At 41.5% G+C, this 18,458-nt stretch overlaps 2 protein-coding genes across 2 annotated transcripts; both read left to right on the forward strand.

Annotated features, from left to right (window-relative positions):
- The first annotated feature begins 635 nt into the window (after positions 1 to 635).
- LOC109178828 (microtubule-associated protein 70-5) lies at positions 636 to 5,940 on the forward strand. Its single transcript, XM_019328382.1, has 11 exons — positions 636 to 983; positions 3,124 to 3,209; positions 3,310 to 3,375; positions 3,495 to 3,665; positions 3,742 to 3,912; positions 3,989 to 4,144; positions 4,270 to 4,416; positions 4,743 to 4,814; positions 4,884 to 5,345; positions 5,424 to 5,575; positions 5,665 to 5,940. The coding sequence occupies exons 1-11, from the start codon at positions 884 to 886 to the stop codon at positions 5,687 to 5,689; spliced, it is 1,608 nt and encodes a 535-aa protein (XP_019183927.1). The 5' UTR covers positions 636 to 883; the 3' UTR covers positions 5,690 to 5,940.
- Positions 5,941 to 8,480: 2,540 nt separating this feature from the next.
- Positions 8,481 to 9,130, forward strand: LOC109178833. Its single transcript, XM_019328387.1, has 2 exons — positions 8,481 to 8,690; positions 8,750 to 9,130. Exons 1-2 carry the CDS (start codon positions 8,481 to 8,483, stop codon positions 9,128 to 9,130), a joined length of 591 nt encoding a protein of 196 aa, XP_019183932.1.
- The last annotated feature ends 9,328 nt before the right edge of the window (positions 9,131 to 18,458 follow it).

The following is an 18,458-nucleotide window of genomic DNA, read 5'->3' on the forward strand; positions in this document are numbered from 1 at the left end:
ACTCACGCACATTGAGTACAAATCTCACGCACATTAATCACCCGCACAATCGCACGGGAAGCATTCAACCGCACGGGAACCTTTCACTATATATATATATATATATATATATATATATATATATATATATATATATATATATATATATATATATATATATATATATATATATATATATATATATATATATATATATATATATATATATATATATATATATATATATATATATATATATATATATATATATATATTGTATTTTAATTTTAATTTTAATTTTTAGTTGAATAGTAATTTTAGTGTAATTAATTTTTATCTATATGAATTTTATACATTAATACTAAACTAAATAATATGAGAACTTGCATTGTAAACAATTTGAAAAAATTGATTATTAGTTATTCATTATATTATTCTAAAATTAAAATACAGTCATTATTATCTTGTTAAAAAAATAAAAATGGTCATAATCGAAAATGAGGAAGACAGGCGGCAAAGCCGGCTAATGGGATATGTTAATTGTCAGAGTTTGCTTCACAAAAAGGGAATTAACTACAAACTCCAAACTCCAAACTCCAAACTCCATCCCTTATAAGTATGGACTACTCTTTCTATGCCATTCATTCAACTCATTCTCCTAACTTAACCCTGTAAAGCAATTTAAATTTGACCTTAACTTCATCTCCATCTTTCTTCTCTTCTTTCTTTCATTATATTCCTTAAACACTTACTATTTCTTTTTGTTGTTGTTCTCATCTTTCACATTATATTGTTGGCCTCTCTCTCTCTCTCTCTCTTTTTGGTCTTTGTTGTGTCTCCGCCTTCTGATACAAGCTTAGTTGCTTGCAACAATTAAGCAAAAAGGGAGGGAATTGAAATAAAGATGGCGGCTGGATATGAAGAAGTTGGTGTTGCAGAACTGTGTCTTCTTCACACTGACCCTTTCATCTTGGAGCTCACCAGTCTGCAGAATCAACTCAAAGGTTTATCCTCTCTCTCTCTCTATATATATATATATATATATATATATACATATATATATATATATATATATATATATATATATATATATATATATATATATATGTGCATGTGTGCATAACACACTAGCAAAACCATTCCTGTGAATTTTCAATATTAGAATAAGGAAAATGTTTCTTACTGCTCTTTGTATATTAATGGTTGCACATTTATGTTTTTATATATATATTATATGCTCAGCAATTAAAAGTGAAATTTAGTAACCAATTAAATGATTCCACATCATGAGAGATGGATTGAATGAAAACAAAATATAAGTGATATTTTAGCATTACTCTTAAAATAATAATGATTATATTCAAATTATTGAAAAAAGTAATACGCAGTATATAATTTTGATTTTTGAAATGTGTTATGGATTTCTATTATCTATAATTTTGCTATCAGATTGTTGGTATAACTCATAAAATATTATTGGAAGAGAGGGAAGCTATAAACCACTATTTAAAAACATAGCACAAGGGCAATTTGGTCGGAGTAAAATGCAAGGTACAATACCTATTGCATGATGTACAATCGTTATGGACAAAAAGGACAAAAATTAAAAAATTAAGGGTGTATCCTTCATTGGCGTTTTATATACACACACATAATGAAATTATTGAAGAAAATAAAACTTCTAAGAAACAATACCCCGTATATATATAATTTTGAAGTGAGTTTCTATTTTTATAATCCATAATTGTTTTTATTAGATTCATGATATATATCTCATAAAATACTATTAGAAGAGATAGAATTATAAACCATTGTATAAAACTTAATACTGAAAGACAATTTGGTTAATTAAACATAATACCATGAGGGCAATTTGGTCAGAGTATAATATAAAGTACAATGTTGCACATAATATAAAACATAAACCTGATGTTCAACTATAAGTCTATATAAAACTTCAATTCATGCATGCATCAAGACTGACCATATATTGTGATCAATCTCATCTTATTTATACAATTATAAAACAAATTTCACTTTTAGCCATTAACTAATGTACGTGGTAATTTATTATGGTAATATGATGTTGTCATATTTAGTCTCGTTCTTTATTTTTGTCACATTACATCATTGATTTTTCATTTGCTTGTAACAATTAGTCATCTTTTTAAAAATTTGTTATCCTATCATTTAATAAATATTACTAATATGTAATTTAATTATTCAATTTTAAAAGTTTACAAGAGAGGGAGATAAATTAAATGTTGGGGCAAGAGGGTTGAATGGTAAAATTACAAATTAACCCACTTTATTAAATTGTGAAATGACAAAAATTTATATGGAAGATTAATTGTGACAAGCTAAGCAAATAAAATTTAAGGATATAATGTGACAAAAATCACAAAATTAAAAAAAAATAATAAGATTAAATGTAACAATGTCACAATAGTCGAAGACTAATAATAGTGAAATTTTTTTGTCCCATTTCTAATTTCTTTCTTTCGTTTCTTTGTATCCATCAGTTTGAACTATTAGTTTCATAATAATGCATTCATCTATTTGACGTTTTATAAGTCACTACTTAATTTATATTTATAGGTAGAAGTTTTTTGTCTCTAAATATAAAATTATGTGACATAACTCCTAGTTCAAATAAAATAAGCGTAAGATGAGGTATATGTTTTTTTTTAGTGTCAAATAATTAATAATAAGAAAAAGGTAGGATTTGAAGCTTAATCAGTGATGATCAATTGAATTGATAAATGGAGTGTTGCTAGGCAGTCAATAGGGAGTAAGTTGTTCCAGACTGTCTTACAATGGACTTAAGGATTGTTTAAGCCACAAAAAACATTTAACAATATTTGTAATTGGGGTATTAGGTGGGATTTTCCACCTATCACTTCCACTTTATTCACCAATCATCATTGTCAAAGAGCTCAGGTTGCCTTTCTTCTTTTAATAATCATAGTACTAATAATGAAAAAAAAATAAAAATCATACTGGCTTCTTCGGTAGCTTTTTTTTTTTTATTTAGTTTATGAACAGATACTACATTGTAATAGAGTCAGTAACATTCAAAAAAGTTGTAAAATTTTTCAATGTAAAAATGTGGGTGAATTTATCATGAAAATTTTGGAATTCCAGAAAAGGAAAGAGAGCTGGGAGTGGCACAAAGTGAAAACAAGGGATTGAGAGCAACAGAACAGCTCAAGGACAAGGCTCTTGAAGAGGTACTCATGAAAATGTCTTAAACCAGACAATAGTTAAGAAAAACAAAATTTGTTCCTCAAGTGTAACTTTTTATGTTTTTTTTTTTTTCTTTTTTTCCAGCTTGGTAATGAAGTTAAGAGACTGGAAGAGAAGTTGAAAATCAGTGAAAACCTTGTTGAACAAAAGGTTTGCCAGTAATCTGTTCTACACTTCTACTTCATTCAATTCTGTTGTAAATTCAAGTAAAAGGCATGCAGCAAAGCAGATGTAATCTTGTCGAAATCTTTGATCCAAAATCGATGCAGAATCTCGAAACCAAGAAGCTAATCAATGAGAAGAAAGAAGCCCTAACAGCACAATATGCTGCAGAAGCAGCACTAAGAAGAGTATATGCTGAGCAGAAGGAAGATGACTCCATTCCCATTGAATCTGTCATTGCTCCCCTTGAAGCCGAGATCAAGATGTACAAGAACGAGGCACGTTGACGTTCAAAATTCTTTTAAGTTACTGAACATAACATAATTTCTCATGTTAAAACCGTACCGTTTCCAGATTGCAGCATTGCAGGAGGATAAAAGGGCAATGGAACGGCATAACAAGTCGAAAGAAGCAGCCTTGCTGGAAGCTGAGAGGATACTGAAGAGTGCCCTGGAGAGAGTTCTCATAGTAGAGGAAGTTCAAAATCAAAATTTCGAGCTTAGGAGACAGATCGAAATCTGTCAGGCAAGAAATTTTCAGTATCGGTGAAGTTAATGTTCGTTATTCCTCTCATCTGATGCAAATTTGAACATGCATTCAGGAGGAGAACAAAATCCTTGACAAGACAAATCGTCAAAAGGTATTGGAGGTTGAAAGGCTGAGCCAAACGATTCTGGAACTCGAGGAAGCCATTCTTGCCGGGGGTGCAGCTGCCAACACTATTCGTGACTATAGACGACAGATATCTGAGATACAAGTAAAAAAAAACTAATCATATATATATATGCCAACATGTTTGATCCCTATCAGATCAGTTTTTCTGCAAACTAATTAATATATCATCTGATCTTAGTTTTTTTTCTGGAAACTTGTTATATATAGGAAGAGAGGAGGACACTGGAAAGAGAACTGGCAAGAGTAAAGGTGTCTGCAAATCGAGTGGCAACTATCGTGGCAAACGAGTGGAAAGATGAGAATGACAAAGTTATGCCAGTAAAACAGTGGCTAGAAGAGAGAAGGATATTGCAGGTTTCAAACTTTCCGATCCTGGCTGGTGTTATAGGCCGGGATATCTAAAATCGCGTCACAAGCGTAGAAACTTAGAAATAAAAACGAAGCTGGAGTGCTTCTGCATATAACCATTAATGTGCAATCCAACTATCAGTCTAGGCTTTTAGTTGAGATGGAGCACATGCTTCAATTTGGTATCAGAGCCAGACCAAAGGTCATGGGCGACTACAGTCCACGTGTTGCTTGGAACTCATCGCACACGTGAGGGGGCGTGTTGAGCATACCCGCTGGCCTGTTTAGATTCAAGATCTGTTGTTTAATTATATGTTGTTTTGGATTTACAGGCGGAGATGCAGCGGTTGAAGGACAAGCTTGCCATATCAGAGAGAACAGCAAAGGCAGAAGCACAGCTGAAAGTAAAAAGTCTCACAAAACAAAACCAATTTTGAGGTTTTGAAATGGTAACATTTTGGTTTTGGCTGCAGGACAAGCTGAAGTTAAGGTTGAAGACTCTTGAACAAGGGTTGAAACAGACAGGCAATAACAACGTAAATCCTAAAGTGTTGAGTGGATTCTCAAAGCCCGAAAAAGCCAACCACTTATTCGGAATTCTGTCAAGCAAGAAGAGGTCTGCATCACAGCCAAGAGCCTCCATGGTTAACACAACTTCAGAGCAAGAAAGTAGTTCAGAGAATTCTGGTGAATATAATGATCAGAAAAAGAGACATCATGGCCTGTGGTATTCCAGAAACAAGATTGATGAAAAAGAAAATGCAGGGATGAAAGAGAACTCTGATAAACTGACAGATTCAGGGAATTTCAGTAAAAACGACGAGGATATGGTATCCGGATTCCTTTATGACAGGCTTCAGAAAGAGGTCATAAACATGAGGAAATGCTTTGATATGAAAGAAAATGATTTGAACACCAAAGACGAAGAAATCAAGGTCAAGTATCTATCTATCTATCAGATCAGTAAACACATACAAACACGTACTACTACCTAACTTCATATTTAATTGCAGATGCTAACAAAAAAGATTGAGACACTGACAAAGGCCATAGAAGTGGAGTCTCGGAAAACAAAGAGAGAAGCAGCAATAAGAGAAAAGGATTCATCAACAATAAAGTATAAGTATGATGGCAACATAAGACAAACAAACTCCTCATTAAAGAGGTCTGCAGTAATCAATCTAAATACATCTTTCTTTCATTTTGTTTATGCGATTGTTGATAATTAACAAGTTAATTGTTGATGTTTTCCAGTTCAATCAAGGTGGCAAAAACATAAGATGTAAAGCAGGTGGCCTGCTCCAGTTTCGCGAGTTCCGATCTTGGTTGTACATATGAATGAATGATTCTTGTTTGGGTGCAGTGGAAAAAATAAAAACTACCAATTCATTTGTAAAAGAGGATCGAGTCAAGAAAGAACCTCCATGAATCTTGAAGGCCATAATGTCTCTTTTTTACACTGCTATTTTTCTCCCTAGATTTTACATGAATGGCATTCAATAAAAGCATTTTGATTTGATTTGTTAATAATTCCTAAGCACTACTTCCACCAAATGAAAAGTTCGCACAGATATATGTTCCACCCCCATTAAAAAGGGGCTGTTTCTTTGATTGCCGTATGGTCGTATATATGTATATAGTATGTTTTGCATATATAGCTTTAAAATATTTCTCCTATAAAGAAATTGCAATGACACTATTAATAAAACTATTAAAAAAAAAAAAACAGCCATGGCTACTGTTCCTTTAAAAATAGAAAACTATAATGGATTCATTGATGGGATACAAGGCGTATAGTACATAGCACATATAGCATATGGTATTCATGCTGCTCAGACTAATACCAATAAACCTGATGGAATAATTACGGAGCGGATCTGGGCGACGTAATATGAAGCGAATCAGACCCGGAACCCGACTTGATTACGCACGCGGCCGGACGGACCATGGAGGAGTCTACCTCCCCGGGGTTCTCGGCTACTACCATAGGGTCATCGGTTACTATCACGGGGTCCTCGACTACTATCACGGAGTCCTCGGTAGTACCACGGGGTCCCCGGCTACTAGCACGGAGTCCTCGGCCACTACCACCCTGGGGTCCTTGACCACCTTGGGGTCGGCTACCCCGGGGTCGGCCAACATGGGCTCGGCACCCGGGGTCAGCCCACATAGGCTCAGCCACCACGGGGTCGGCCAGCACGGGCTCGGTCACCCGGGGTCGCCCTACGTGGGGTCGGCTCGGCCAGGGACGAGGTCTCCGCGTTGTCCGAGTCATGCGGCTATTGTTGCGGCCCAAGGCGGTTGGGGTCATCTCCAACGGTTTCTCCGGGGTTGTTTTGGCGACATAGGCTATAAAATCCCTCCTTGATGTCCTAATCAAGGCATCTTCTACCTTCTTACAATAGTTGTCTTGTTATTACAAGTCTCGAACCTCTGTAATAGCACTATACACTCGATTAATGCAATATTCGTCCCCATGATGCTTATTCGTACATTGTTTCAACCCCTATTCTCGTTTTATTATTTATTTATTATATTGGATCATATATTCAGGTTGTATAATCCAGACCCCCGGGTTCATATAATCCATCATTGGTGCTCTTGTTGAGAGCGGTTGTACAAGCTTAAGCGCTCTCCCTACTATTATCCACGCCACAACGATGGCAAGATCGGGGTCGAACACCCGCAATTCACATAATTCATGCCACACGCGTGACCTCTCCCTCGCTAACCACCCCAACGGGACGGCGACGGCAAGTCGGCAGACCGTGCCTGTGGGAACGGGAGGGGACCTCAGGGATCAGATCAACGGGAACCCACAAGGGGTGGTGGAGGACCTCCAGGGTTAGCTCAACAACAACCGCCCCCACGGTGAGCTAGCCCCGCCCATTGCGCGCCCGATCTTGAACCCACAAGACGAGGCGGTCGCACTCGAACAGGCAGCGACCACGTTGAACCGCGTCGCGGAAAGGCTCCAACAGGGTGCCCCGGCACCTCCACCCCCGCCACCGCCGCAGGGACGCAGTGGCCCAAGCACTCATGTGCTCCGAGCACCTGAAGCACCGGCGGACGAAGAAGTCAACTCGCCACGACCGTCGGAAAGGAGAGATGACACGGAGACCAACAGAGGCCGGCGCGAACAGCGAGAGGAGGGACGAACTCGGCCGACCCGCGCCACATCCGTCCTAGGGCGGTTGGGCCCTAGGGTGCCGGCGCGAGACCGCCTTGGGCCGAGGTCGACAGTGCAGCCCGCAGATTCGTCACTTTCACGGAGGTCCCGATGCCATGATCCCCGCCTCCAAGGCGCCACGAGCAGACCTCACGGCTTGAGCGGTTGGGAGAAACTCTCGACTGACCCCCAAACTCCCAGCATGACGAGTTGGAACAACTACGCAGGCAGATGCGTGAGCTGCAACGCATGACGAATCACCGGAGTCTCGAGATGCCCTAGCCACACCTTTCACAGAGGACACCATGGCCGAGCCTTTGTCTTGAGATTTTCGTCTCCCGACCAGCAAACCCTACCCGTGGGGTCGGGAAAGAACCTCAAGGATCCGATCAACAGCAACCACCAAGGCGGGCTGGCTGCGCCTATCCTACCTTAGATCTCGGGTCTTCAAGAAGGAGTAGACGCGCTCCAACAAGCTACCACCTTGTTGACCCACTCCATGGAGGGGCTCTAAGGAGGTGTCCAACCCCCTCCACTCAGCCTCGAGACATCTTGGGAGACCTCAATCCTCCTAAGGTGTGGTATGACCCCACGTTGCCAACCTCAATTCCGTGAAGGGGGAGAGACCCCAGCTAGCCCTACTTTGGTTCATGGCCGACCTCAGCTTGATCAAACCCCTCTTTTTGTCGAGTACGCGTTGAGAGACTCGACTTGTCTCGGATGTACATACTCATGATTTTCGAGTTCACACCCGAGATCTCATCCTTCTCCCATCCTCCGAGAAGCCAAGCTCAAGGCTTGTTGAGTTCAGCTCGAGGAACTTGGAGGAGCTTGAGATCGGCCGCCACGACAACGAAGCACGAGCTCGGCTACCGAGAGCACGAGCTCGTCCAACATGAGAATGAGGAGCCCGAGCTCAACCATCGAGAGCACGAGCTCGGCCGCCATGAGAATGAGGAACCCGAGCTCGGCCACAATAGGACCTTGCACGGGTCCTCCGGACCTTGAGGAGTCCGTCGAACCTTGCGGGATTCCTTCACACCTTGTAAGGGTTCGTCAGACCTTGCAAGGGTCCGCTAGACCTTGCAAGGGTTCTCTAGACCTTGCAAAGGTGCTTTAGACCTTGTAAGGGTCAATCTGACCTTGCAAGGGTTCTCTTAGGGGCGATAGGATGTCCAACCTCGCCTATCGCCGAACAAAAGAGCTTTTGGGTCCAAGTCAAAAAACTTTGGCCACGAAGAACTCGAGCTCGACCACCAAGAGAATGAGGAGCCCGAGCTCGGCCGCCATATCTACGAAGAGCCCGAGCTCAGCCACCAAGAGAATGAGGAGCCCGAGCTCGGCCGCCAAAACTATGAGGAACCCGAGCTCGGCCACCGAGAGCACGAGCCCAGCCAACAAGATAATGAGGAGCCCGAGCTCGGCCACCACGACTACGAAAAGCCCGAGCTCGGCCTCCGAGAGCCCAAGCTCGGCCGCCACAACTATGAAGACCCCAAGCTCGGCCACCAAGAGACCAAGGACTTTGCAAGGGTGCTTCAGACCTCGTAAGGGTGCTTCAGACCTTACAAGGGTCCGTCAAACCTGGCGAGGGTCCTCCAGACCTTGCAAGGGTGCTTCAGACCTTGCAAGGGTTCTCCCGACCTTGCAAGGGTCCATCAGACCTTGCAAGGGTTTGTCAAACCTTACAAGGGTCCTTCAGACCTTGCAAGGGTCCTCTAGACCTTCCAGGTATCCTCCAGACCTTGCAAGGATCCTCCAGACCTTGCAAGGGTCGTCCTAGGGGAGATACGAGGTCCAACCTCGCCTATCGCCGAACGAAAGAGCTTTTGGGTCCAAGTCAAAGGACTTCGGCCACCGAGAGCACGAGTTCGGCCACCATGAGAATGAAGAGCCCGAGCTCGGCCACCAAGAGAAGGAGAAGCCCAAGCTCCCGCCGAAGCGTGATCCCACCCCACCGGGTCGAAGAGTACGACCCCGACCTCAATGAGAAACACCACGCCACCGACCTCCACCTCATTGACGATAAAAGGGAAGACGCCATGGGTCGCGCAGAAAATTACCCGCGCCAAGCAAAGGCGTACCACGACAAGAGAGTTCGACCTCGCTACTTTCAAGTCGGCAACTACGTCCTCCGGAGGAGAGAAGCCAGCCGACCTCAGGACGGAGGCAAGTTCGCCAAAAAATGGGAGGGGCCATACGTGATCGAGGCGATAATACGCCCGGGCAGCTACAAGTTAAAGACCCAAATGGCAAGGCAGTAGATAGAGTATGGAACTCGGAGCACTTTTATCAATAGATGCACCTTTGTAAGGCGGTTCGACCCCTTAATAATTCTCGCTCGTAATGAAATAACAAATTTCGTTGTGCAATTGTCTTACGGCAAATCGAGAAAGAATACGTGGCAACCAACCTAACAAGTCCGACTCCGCGGTCGAGAGAACACCGTCGACCCATGGCCGGACACCACGGGGTCGGCCGCCTCAGAGTCGGCCACCACAAGGTCGGCCACCTCAGGTTCGGCCACCCCGGGGTCGGCGTCCAGCTAATCAGCCGCTTCCGCGGGCAACCCCAGTAGCCAGCATGAACACCTTAGACCTAAGGGCGATACGAGGTCCGACCTCGCCTATTGCCGAACGGAAAAGCTTAGGGGTGCGAGTCGGAGGACTCCAACCCATAATCGCTAAATACCCTAGGGGCGGTACGAGGTTCGACCTCGCCTATCGCCGAACAGAAGGATTTGGGGTGCGAGTCAAAAGAATCCAACCCAAGAATCGCTAAAACGTCCTAAGGGCGATACGAGGTCCGACCTCGCCTATCGTCGAACAAAAGGATTCGGGGTGTGAGTCAAAAGACTCCAACCCAAGAATCGCTAAAATGTCCTAAGGGCATTACGAGGCTCGACCTCGCCTATGGCCGAACGGGCGTAGCGCAATCTAATGCCCTAGGGGCGATAAGAGGTCCGACCTCGCATATCGCCGAATGGAAGGATTCGGGGTGCGAGTCAAAAGACTACAACCCAAGAATCGCTAAAATGTCCTAAGGACAGTACGAGGCCCGATCTCGCCTATCGCCGAACCAGCGTAACGCAATCTAATGCCCTAGGGGCGATACGAGGTCTGACCTCGCCTATCGCCGATGTAACACCCCTGATTTCCATGCCATTTTAAACTTAAATATGTAAGATAATATAACCACAATATAAGCAAAACACAGTGGAAGTCTAACTATATAAAACTAGAAAACGAAGAGTGTTATGTCACGTCCACGCTAAGGTGAACGCATAGGCAAGAACATCATCAACATCAACAGTCTAAAAGTCTAGCAAGAGACAAGGTCAAACCAACAACAATCTATTGTTCATCATAAGAGGCACACAGACCCATAACAAAACTAATAGAGTCCGGGGAACTACACTAGCCATCTCTATATCGCGCTCGCCACTACTCGGGACCTGAAAAGCACATAAATAAATGGGATGACGCCCGGTCAGCCAATGATGCTGGTAACCCACCATTACATGTCAAGTATCATACATAGATATAGTATATACAAAATCATTTTTGAAACGGAATACTATATATATAAGTTCAAAGCCAAAGATAGAAGTCAACCACAAGACTCTATATCACTCACAATAAGAAGGAGGGAAAGCACATCCCAAGACACATCAAGATGTAACAACGAAAACACGAGTAAGGCTCAAAGTGTATTCTACCATCACTCAGTAGAATATCACCCGACATGCTCAACACAAGAGAATATAGAGACACACATTGGCAACACATGCCTTCGTGACATCACTCGTCATGAATAGAGAAACACACAGCGGCAACACATGCCTTCGTGACATCACACATCACGAATCAATATTCCTTCCTTATGCCCGGTTCCAACCTTATGGCTACCCCCAACCTTATAGCTAGTTCCAACCATTACCTCCAGGACCCCTGTACATCCAAGTCCAACCTTATCCCTCCGAGGACCGTCGTCCCCATCCACTAACAAACCACCAACAATTTCCACCAACAAAAGTACACGAGGGTACCAATCACACACAAGGCTACAGCCACCCAAGAATACGTGAACCCGACACACAGGTCACAAACTCCATAATCACGTCATGGCCACCACGAGGACCACTGCCGTACCTTGGTGACTAATGTCCCATACCATTAATCGTGCAATCCAGGTACAGCCACACACTCAACACCATCATAGGAATCAATCAACGGATCACAACGAAGATATGAAACCATACTCAATAAGGAAAGAATCTCAATCCGACAACAACGATGATCAACACAAGTCATCATCCACGATAGGAAAGAACAAACCACACACGCTAGCATTTAAACACTGAACTAGTATGCTTATCAAACGGGTAAACTAAACATAGTTTCGGAGAACACACAAGACTCATCATGGTTCAACGAATCACAAGGTTGAACACTTAGCACAATTCAAGACACCAAAACCTACATGGAATCCTACCATATAGTTCTAGACATACGAAACATCAAGAAGACACTCAAAAGCTCAACAAAAGAACATCGGGAAGTCAAAACATCAATTACCGAGCCAAAAGAATCAGGGGAACAAATCCCCACACTCACAATACTGTACTCGCGGGTGGAGCCACGGGTAGACCCCCATCCGTGGTTCCGCCGGCGGGAACCATGTCCCACGAGGTGTGTACCGTGCGGGTGGGGCGGCGGGTGGACCCCTACCCGCCGTTCTGCCCGCGGGTACCATACCCCCTACAAAAAATCCCTTCGGGGATTTTCAACACCAAGCTCAAATTCAAGTCCAAAACACCCAAAATCTCACCAAATACAACAAAATGACTTGAATCAAAGGAATAGCCAAGCAAAGGCATGCAAGAACGCTAATAACAAGCTCTAGATATGCATTTTCACAAGACAATGCATCAACACTCACATTTCATAGTAAAATCACAAGTAGAATCCAAGGAATCCTCATATAGGTAAGTAAAATAGATTTTGTAAAGCATGTGTTACCTCTTGAAGACTAAACCTTCACTTATAACACTTCTCAAAGCTCCTAACAAGGTTCACCTTCAACACCCACTTCAAGAACACACCAAAAGACCATAAAGATTTCATCTTTAGAAAAAGATACCTTAGAAAGCACTAAAAACACAAAAGGAACATAGATCTTACCCTCCTAGATGCTCAAGAGTAGGAAAGGTGGAATCTTGGAGACAAACTTTGAAGATCTTGAAAACCCCAAACTTAGCTTGAAGGAAAAGCTAGCTAAATTTCTAGAGAGAATGAAGAACTTTTGTTTTGAAAGTGTAAGGGAAAGAATGAAAGGTGTCTTTTAGGTTAGCTTGGAATACAAACATGAGGTGAAATGTCTTATTACCCTTACTAAGATGAAGAAGTGTAAGGGAACAAGGGAACTATCCACAAAGCTTTTAGTACAACACCTTGACTTGTGTTGACTAGTCAATTACTAGTCCCCGACTATTGAATTTTCATGAATTTAAAGAATAAATTACCAATTGGATTAGGATTAATTACTTAATTAATCGCTAAATAGGATTTGGATTTGCGGGGTGTCACAGCCGAACAAGCACAACGCAACCACAAGGGGCCAGCCAAAGCAACGGTTATCAGAAGGTCGGGCTACGCCAACCCCCCGAGTTGTCGGGCCCACGGGGTCGGTTGGCCGACCCCATTGCATGCCAATGAGCGTCACTCGGGTTATGAGTGTATCGACTGAGTCTATTTACCGCAAGAGCGATTTCAGGCCTGGTGTAGTTCATCAAGAACGTCAAACTTCCAATTATTTGTGCATATTCTTCTTGAGACACGCCTGTCTCTGTATTTTTTGACAGTTTCACACTCGGATCATACGGGGTTTGTGCCGAAGTCACTTCGAAGCTATCAAATCTCCTTAATAGATTATATGTGTAGTGACTTTGTGATAACTACTTGTAGCCATCTTCATTTTTTATGACTTTTACTCCAAGTATCACATCAGTTTCCCTCATATCCTTCATGTTAAATTTATCACATAGAGACTCTTTAATCTCTCTTATCGCATCTATATTGGGACTAAAGATTAACATATCATCTACATAGATACATATAAGAACAATGCTTGAGACAATCTCTTTTGAGTATAGGCAAGCATCCGATCTGTTTAGCGAGTAGCCCAGATCTATCAGTGTCTTATGAAACTTCTCATACCACTGTTTGGGGGCTTGTTTTAGCCCGACAAAGATTTTATTAGTCTACATACCTTTCCCGTTTGCCCTGCCTCAATGCACGCAGGTGGTTGATCCATGTAGATCTCTTCCTCTAGATCCTCATTTAGGAAGACTGTTTTGACATCCATTTGATGGATTAACCAGTTGTGGGAGGAGGCCAAGGCAAACAACACACGAATTGTGGCTATTTTAGTCACGGGGGAATAGGTGCATAAGTAGTCTTCACCAAACTTCGGTTTATACGCCTTTGCTACAAACCTGGCTTTGAACCTTTCTATTGACCCGTCTGATCTTAATTTTCTTTTAAAGATCCATTTGCAGCCAATTGGTTTGGCTCCTTTGGGTAGATCTACCACTTCCCAAGTGTGATTAGACTTAATGGAATCTAACTCACTTTGGATGGCTTCTTTCCAAAAGACAGCATCTACGGAGCGCACATCATCCTCAAAGGACTTTGGTTTTTCTTCTAAGATTAACTGACAAACGAACTGATCAGAAAGTTCATTAACACCAATCAACTCAGATATGTACGTAATGAAATCAGGCCCAAAGTTTGTTTCAGTTCTTTGTCTCTTGCTCCTCCTAGGCTCTTCTGGCTCGTTCTCAATTTGAGAAAAAGGGGGCAGTGAAGAGGCGCCTCTTTCTGAGGTAGTTGGAGCTAATTTTAGTGGAAGACATGTTCGAAGAACTCAGCCTCTCGTGCCTCGCACATAGAGCGACTGTCTAGGTACATAAACATGTATGCAGCACTATTTTCTACATACCCCACGAAAACAACGTCTAGGGTTTTAGACCCAATGTTAGGCCTTTTAAAGGTTGGAAGTCCTACCTTTGTTAGGCACCCCCACACTTTGAAGTATTTCAGGTTTGGAGCATAACCTTTCCATAGTTCATATGGAGTTTTCTCATACCCTTTATGAGGTATCCTGTTGAGAATGTGGTTAGCTGTAAGAGCAGCTTCTCCCCATAATGAGGTTGGAGTACCCAAGCTGATTAGGAAGGCACTAATCATCTCTTTGAGGTTCTATTTTTCCTCTCAGCTATGCCATTTTGTTGTGGCGAATAGGGCGCGGTAACTTCATGGATAATTCCATGTTTTTCATAAAAGGATTTAAGAGATATGGACTCATATTCTCCACCTCTGTCAGACCTAAGCCTTTTGATCCTTTTATCTTGCTAATTTTCTACTTCCGTTTTAAAGACAATAAACTTTTGTTCTGCCTCATCTTTTGTTCTAAGCATATATACTTTTGAAAAATGAGTGAAATCATTTATAAAAGAGATATAATATCGTTTCCCACCTTTAGTCTCTGTATTCTTAAAATCAACTATATTTGAGTGAATTAACTCTAAAGCGCATGTATTATGATGCTTTGCAGTAAAAAATGGTTTTTTAGCTAATTTAGCCTCAGCACATACTCCACATTGGGAAAACGAATCATTTTGCAAGCTTGAAAGCATATTCATGGTTTTTAGTCTATTCATGCATTTAAACCCAATATGTCCTAATCTAGCATGCCATACATCAAAGAAAACAACATTATACGCAGAACCGCCAATGCCTTGGAAAGATTATCCATAAAAGTTTGAATGTTTGCAGAGGTGTAAGCAATGAGGGGCAACACAAACAACCCCCCACGTAAATAAGCATTTCCTACATATTCCCCCCTACAAGTCATTATCATGAGCTCAGACTCAAATACGAGTTTGATCCCAGCCCTAACCAACAAGGGCCTTGAGACCTAATTCCTACGTAGGGAGGGGACATACAACATATTTGACAAAAACAAGTACTTTCCAGAATTGAGTTTAATTTCTACGTTTCTTCTACCTCTTACCTCAAAAGTACTATCATTCCCCATATACACTTGTTCTCCTTGTCCTTGAGCAAATGCTTGAAAATCTTTGAACATTATCCTACTCGCGCAGAAATGGCGAGTTGCTCCAGTGTTAATAATCCATTCCTCAGTGCCTTGCACCACATTCGCCTCCAACGTCACCACACCTGCTACCACCCAGCTTCTTCAACCACATTTGCTTGACTCTTGTTTCCTTGTTGATTGGTCATTTTCTCATTTGCCCCTGTGCGGTGGTAACACTGGGCTGCTCGATGTCCAAGCTCCCCACATACAAAACAGGCTCCTCATTTCCTTTGGTTCTGGTTCTTGAACTTGTTGCCATTGTTCACCTTGACTCCTTTCTTCCAGCTCTTTTTCCTTCCAGTTCCATATCTTGACTTATCACCTTTCACAATTCACACCAATGGATTCCACTATGTTAGCCTTTAAATTTCCAGGAAGAGAAACAGACCTTTGCTTGAGGCGATACGCCTCCTCAATGTTGAGGTAATTAACCATTTGCTCCCAGGTGTAGTCCTTTGACTCATGCTTGATCTTGTTTTGGAATTCCCCCCAAGACTCAGGTAGTTTTTCGAGTAAGGCATATGTTTGCAGAATGATACTTAATGGGATGCCTTCAGCCTCTAGGTCAAACACCAGATTTTCGTACTCGTGCACCTGTTCAATGATTGGCTTTGAATCCACCATCCTGAAATTGAGCCAACGGCCGACTGCACACTTCCTTCGGCCCGCGTCGTCTGCTCCATACTTCTTTCTCAATAGGTCCCATATTTCCTTCGCAGACTTGTACTTTGCATAAATGTCTAGTACACTATCAGACATGTGTTGCAACAAAGTACCACGAACAACTTTGTTGTCCCTTTCGTACTTGGTACGAACCTCTTAGGACTTGTCAGACGACTCGGTTGATGTAGATTTTGGGTCAGTTTGGATACGGGGGGTCATCTAGGATTGTTACTTGGTTCTCGGGTTAAGAGGAACCAGTAGACTTAGGCTGAGCAGGATCATAGTCAAGAGCAAGGATGTAAACGAGTTCGACAGACTCAAAGTGATCATCATCTTGATGGCCCACCGGCGGTAATTGAGACCGGTGAGTAGCTCGAGTTTGGCGAGGTCAGAGGAAGGTTTGGAGACTATTGTTGACATTTTCACGAGTAATAATTTGCTTTTAACTGTTGGAATTTTCTGACGGAAAATGTCTCAAGTAGCACTGCTATTTATGTAGGCTGAATTTACGAAGGAGAAAAATTGGAAAATTTGTGTCGTGTGTAGTACACTACCTTAAAAGCAAATTGCTGGAGACTGTGCAGTCTTTTATACACAGAGTGCTTTCGACAGGTACTTGCAGTCGAACCCAACTAAAGCTCAGACAAGAAGCTAAGGGAAAACAGAGAAGAAGAGAGTAGCTTCTGTCGCAACTTCAGAGAAGGAGCAAGCACATGTGGGTTCCCTTTCTCCTCCCTTTTCACAATATACTTTAAGAGGGGTAAAAGTGTTGATGTTTAAAAGGTGGAAAAAGCATTCTTGTGAAAGCAATATGGGACAAGAAGTGAAGGCAACGCCACTTATTTGAATGGAATTTCCAACAATAGTAATTACTTTATTTTTAATTAGTATTATATTGTTCGTATAAGTATTACATTTTTATATTGATCCAATCGGTTCTATGATAAGACGATCTCACACAAGTTTTTGTTCTTCTTCTAATATGAACTCTATGTTTTTTTTTATTCACTATTCTCTCTTCGGCCAAGGCAGCAACTTTTACGCAAATGGTTTCTGAACATGATGAAGGAAGTGAATAGGGATGGCAATTTCCATCCGCCCCGCGGATATCCACCCCGCATGGATCGGGTTTTTTTAGGTGATGGTGGGTGGTGGGTCTTAAAAAAAGTAAATCCGCGGCGGGTCGGGTTGGATTCGGGTTCTATGTACAAAACTCGCCTAGAACCCCACCCGACCCACCATGTGTGTGTGTGTGTGTGTGTGTGTGTGTCTATATATATATATATATATATATATATATATATATATATATATATATATATATATATATATATATATATATATATATATATATATATATATTATAGTAGTAAAATAAGTAATAGTATGTAGTTATTTATAATTGTTTATATAACTTCGTGTATCTTTTTACTATTTATATATCTAAACTATTAAGTTTATTTTTAAAAATTAACAATTTAATTATTATATTTAAATATTTTTATTATTTTATGTTTTAGTATCACTAATGAATTTTATTATTTTATTATGTGTAAGTAATTTAAATATTATTTTTTTAAAAAAATAATAAGATGATAAGTGGTGGGTACCCGTAGTGGGCACCCGCACCCGGTGGGGTGGGGATGGGTTTTGAAAAATTTCACCCAATGCGGGTTGGAGGTGGGAGTGAGTGGAGAAAATATAAGGTGGGTCGGGTGATGAATGTAGCCCTCCCCGACCCACCCCGACCCATTGTCATCCCTAGAGGTGCTGCTGATTCTGGAGCATTAATTAAACATTATTTAACTTTATTTTTTAAACACATTCAACCCCTTCCCTTCTCTCTCTGCCTCTCTCCCAGTGGCGGAACCAGAAAATGACGTGAGTGGGGGCGTACTTGAAATGATTTTAGAATTGTCAATGATAAAATATCAAACACCTATAATATGGTTCAAATACATTATAAATTATAATACAATATTTATGATAGATTACATGATAGTTAAGGTCGGAGCCAAAACTATACTTGGGTAGGGTGAAATTTAAAAAACACATT

Source organism: Ipomoea nil, unplaced genomic scaffold (genome assembly GCF_001879475.1).
Source record: "Ipomoea nil cultivar Tokyo-kokei standard unplaced genomic scaffold, Asagao_1.1 scaffold0873, whole genome shotgun sequence".
Classification (NCBI taxonomy): domain Eukaryota; kingdom Viridiplantae; phylum Streptophyta; class Magnoliopsida; order Solanales; family Convolvulaceae; genus Ipomoea; species Ipomoea nil.

What these genes read in the sequence shown, in the direction of transcription:
- LOC109178828 (XM_019328382.1), top strand. Translation starts at nt 884, where the DNA reads ATGGCGGCTGGATATGAAGAAGTTGGTGTTGCAGAACTGTGTCTTCTT. An exon ending in GACAGATCGAAATCTGTCAG is followed by an intron (nt 3,913 to 3,988) that starts GCAAGAAATTTT and finishes ACATGCATTCAG; the next exon opens with GAGGAGAACAAAATCCTTGA. An exon ending in ACAAACTCCTCATTAAAGAG is followed by an intron (nt 5,576 to 5,664) that starts GTCTGCAGTAAT and finishes GATGTTTTCCAG; the next exon opens with TTCAATCAAGGTGGCAAAAA.
- LOC109178833 (XM_019328387.1), top strand. Translation starts at nt 8,481, where the DNA reads ATGAGGAGCCCGAGCTCAACCATCGAGAGCACGAGCTCGGCCGCCATG. An exon ending in GTTCTCTAGACCTTGCAAAG is followed by an intron (nt 8,691 to 8,749) that starts GTGCTTTAGACC and finishes TAGGGGCGATAG; the next exon opens with GATGTCCAACCTCGCCTATC.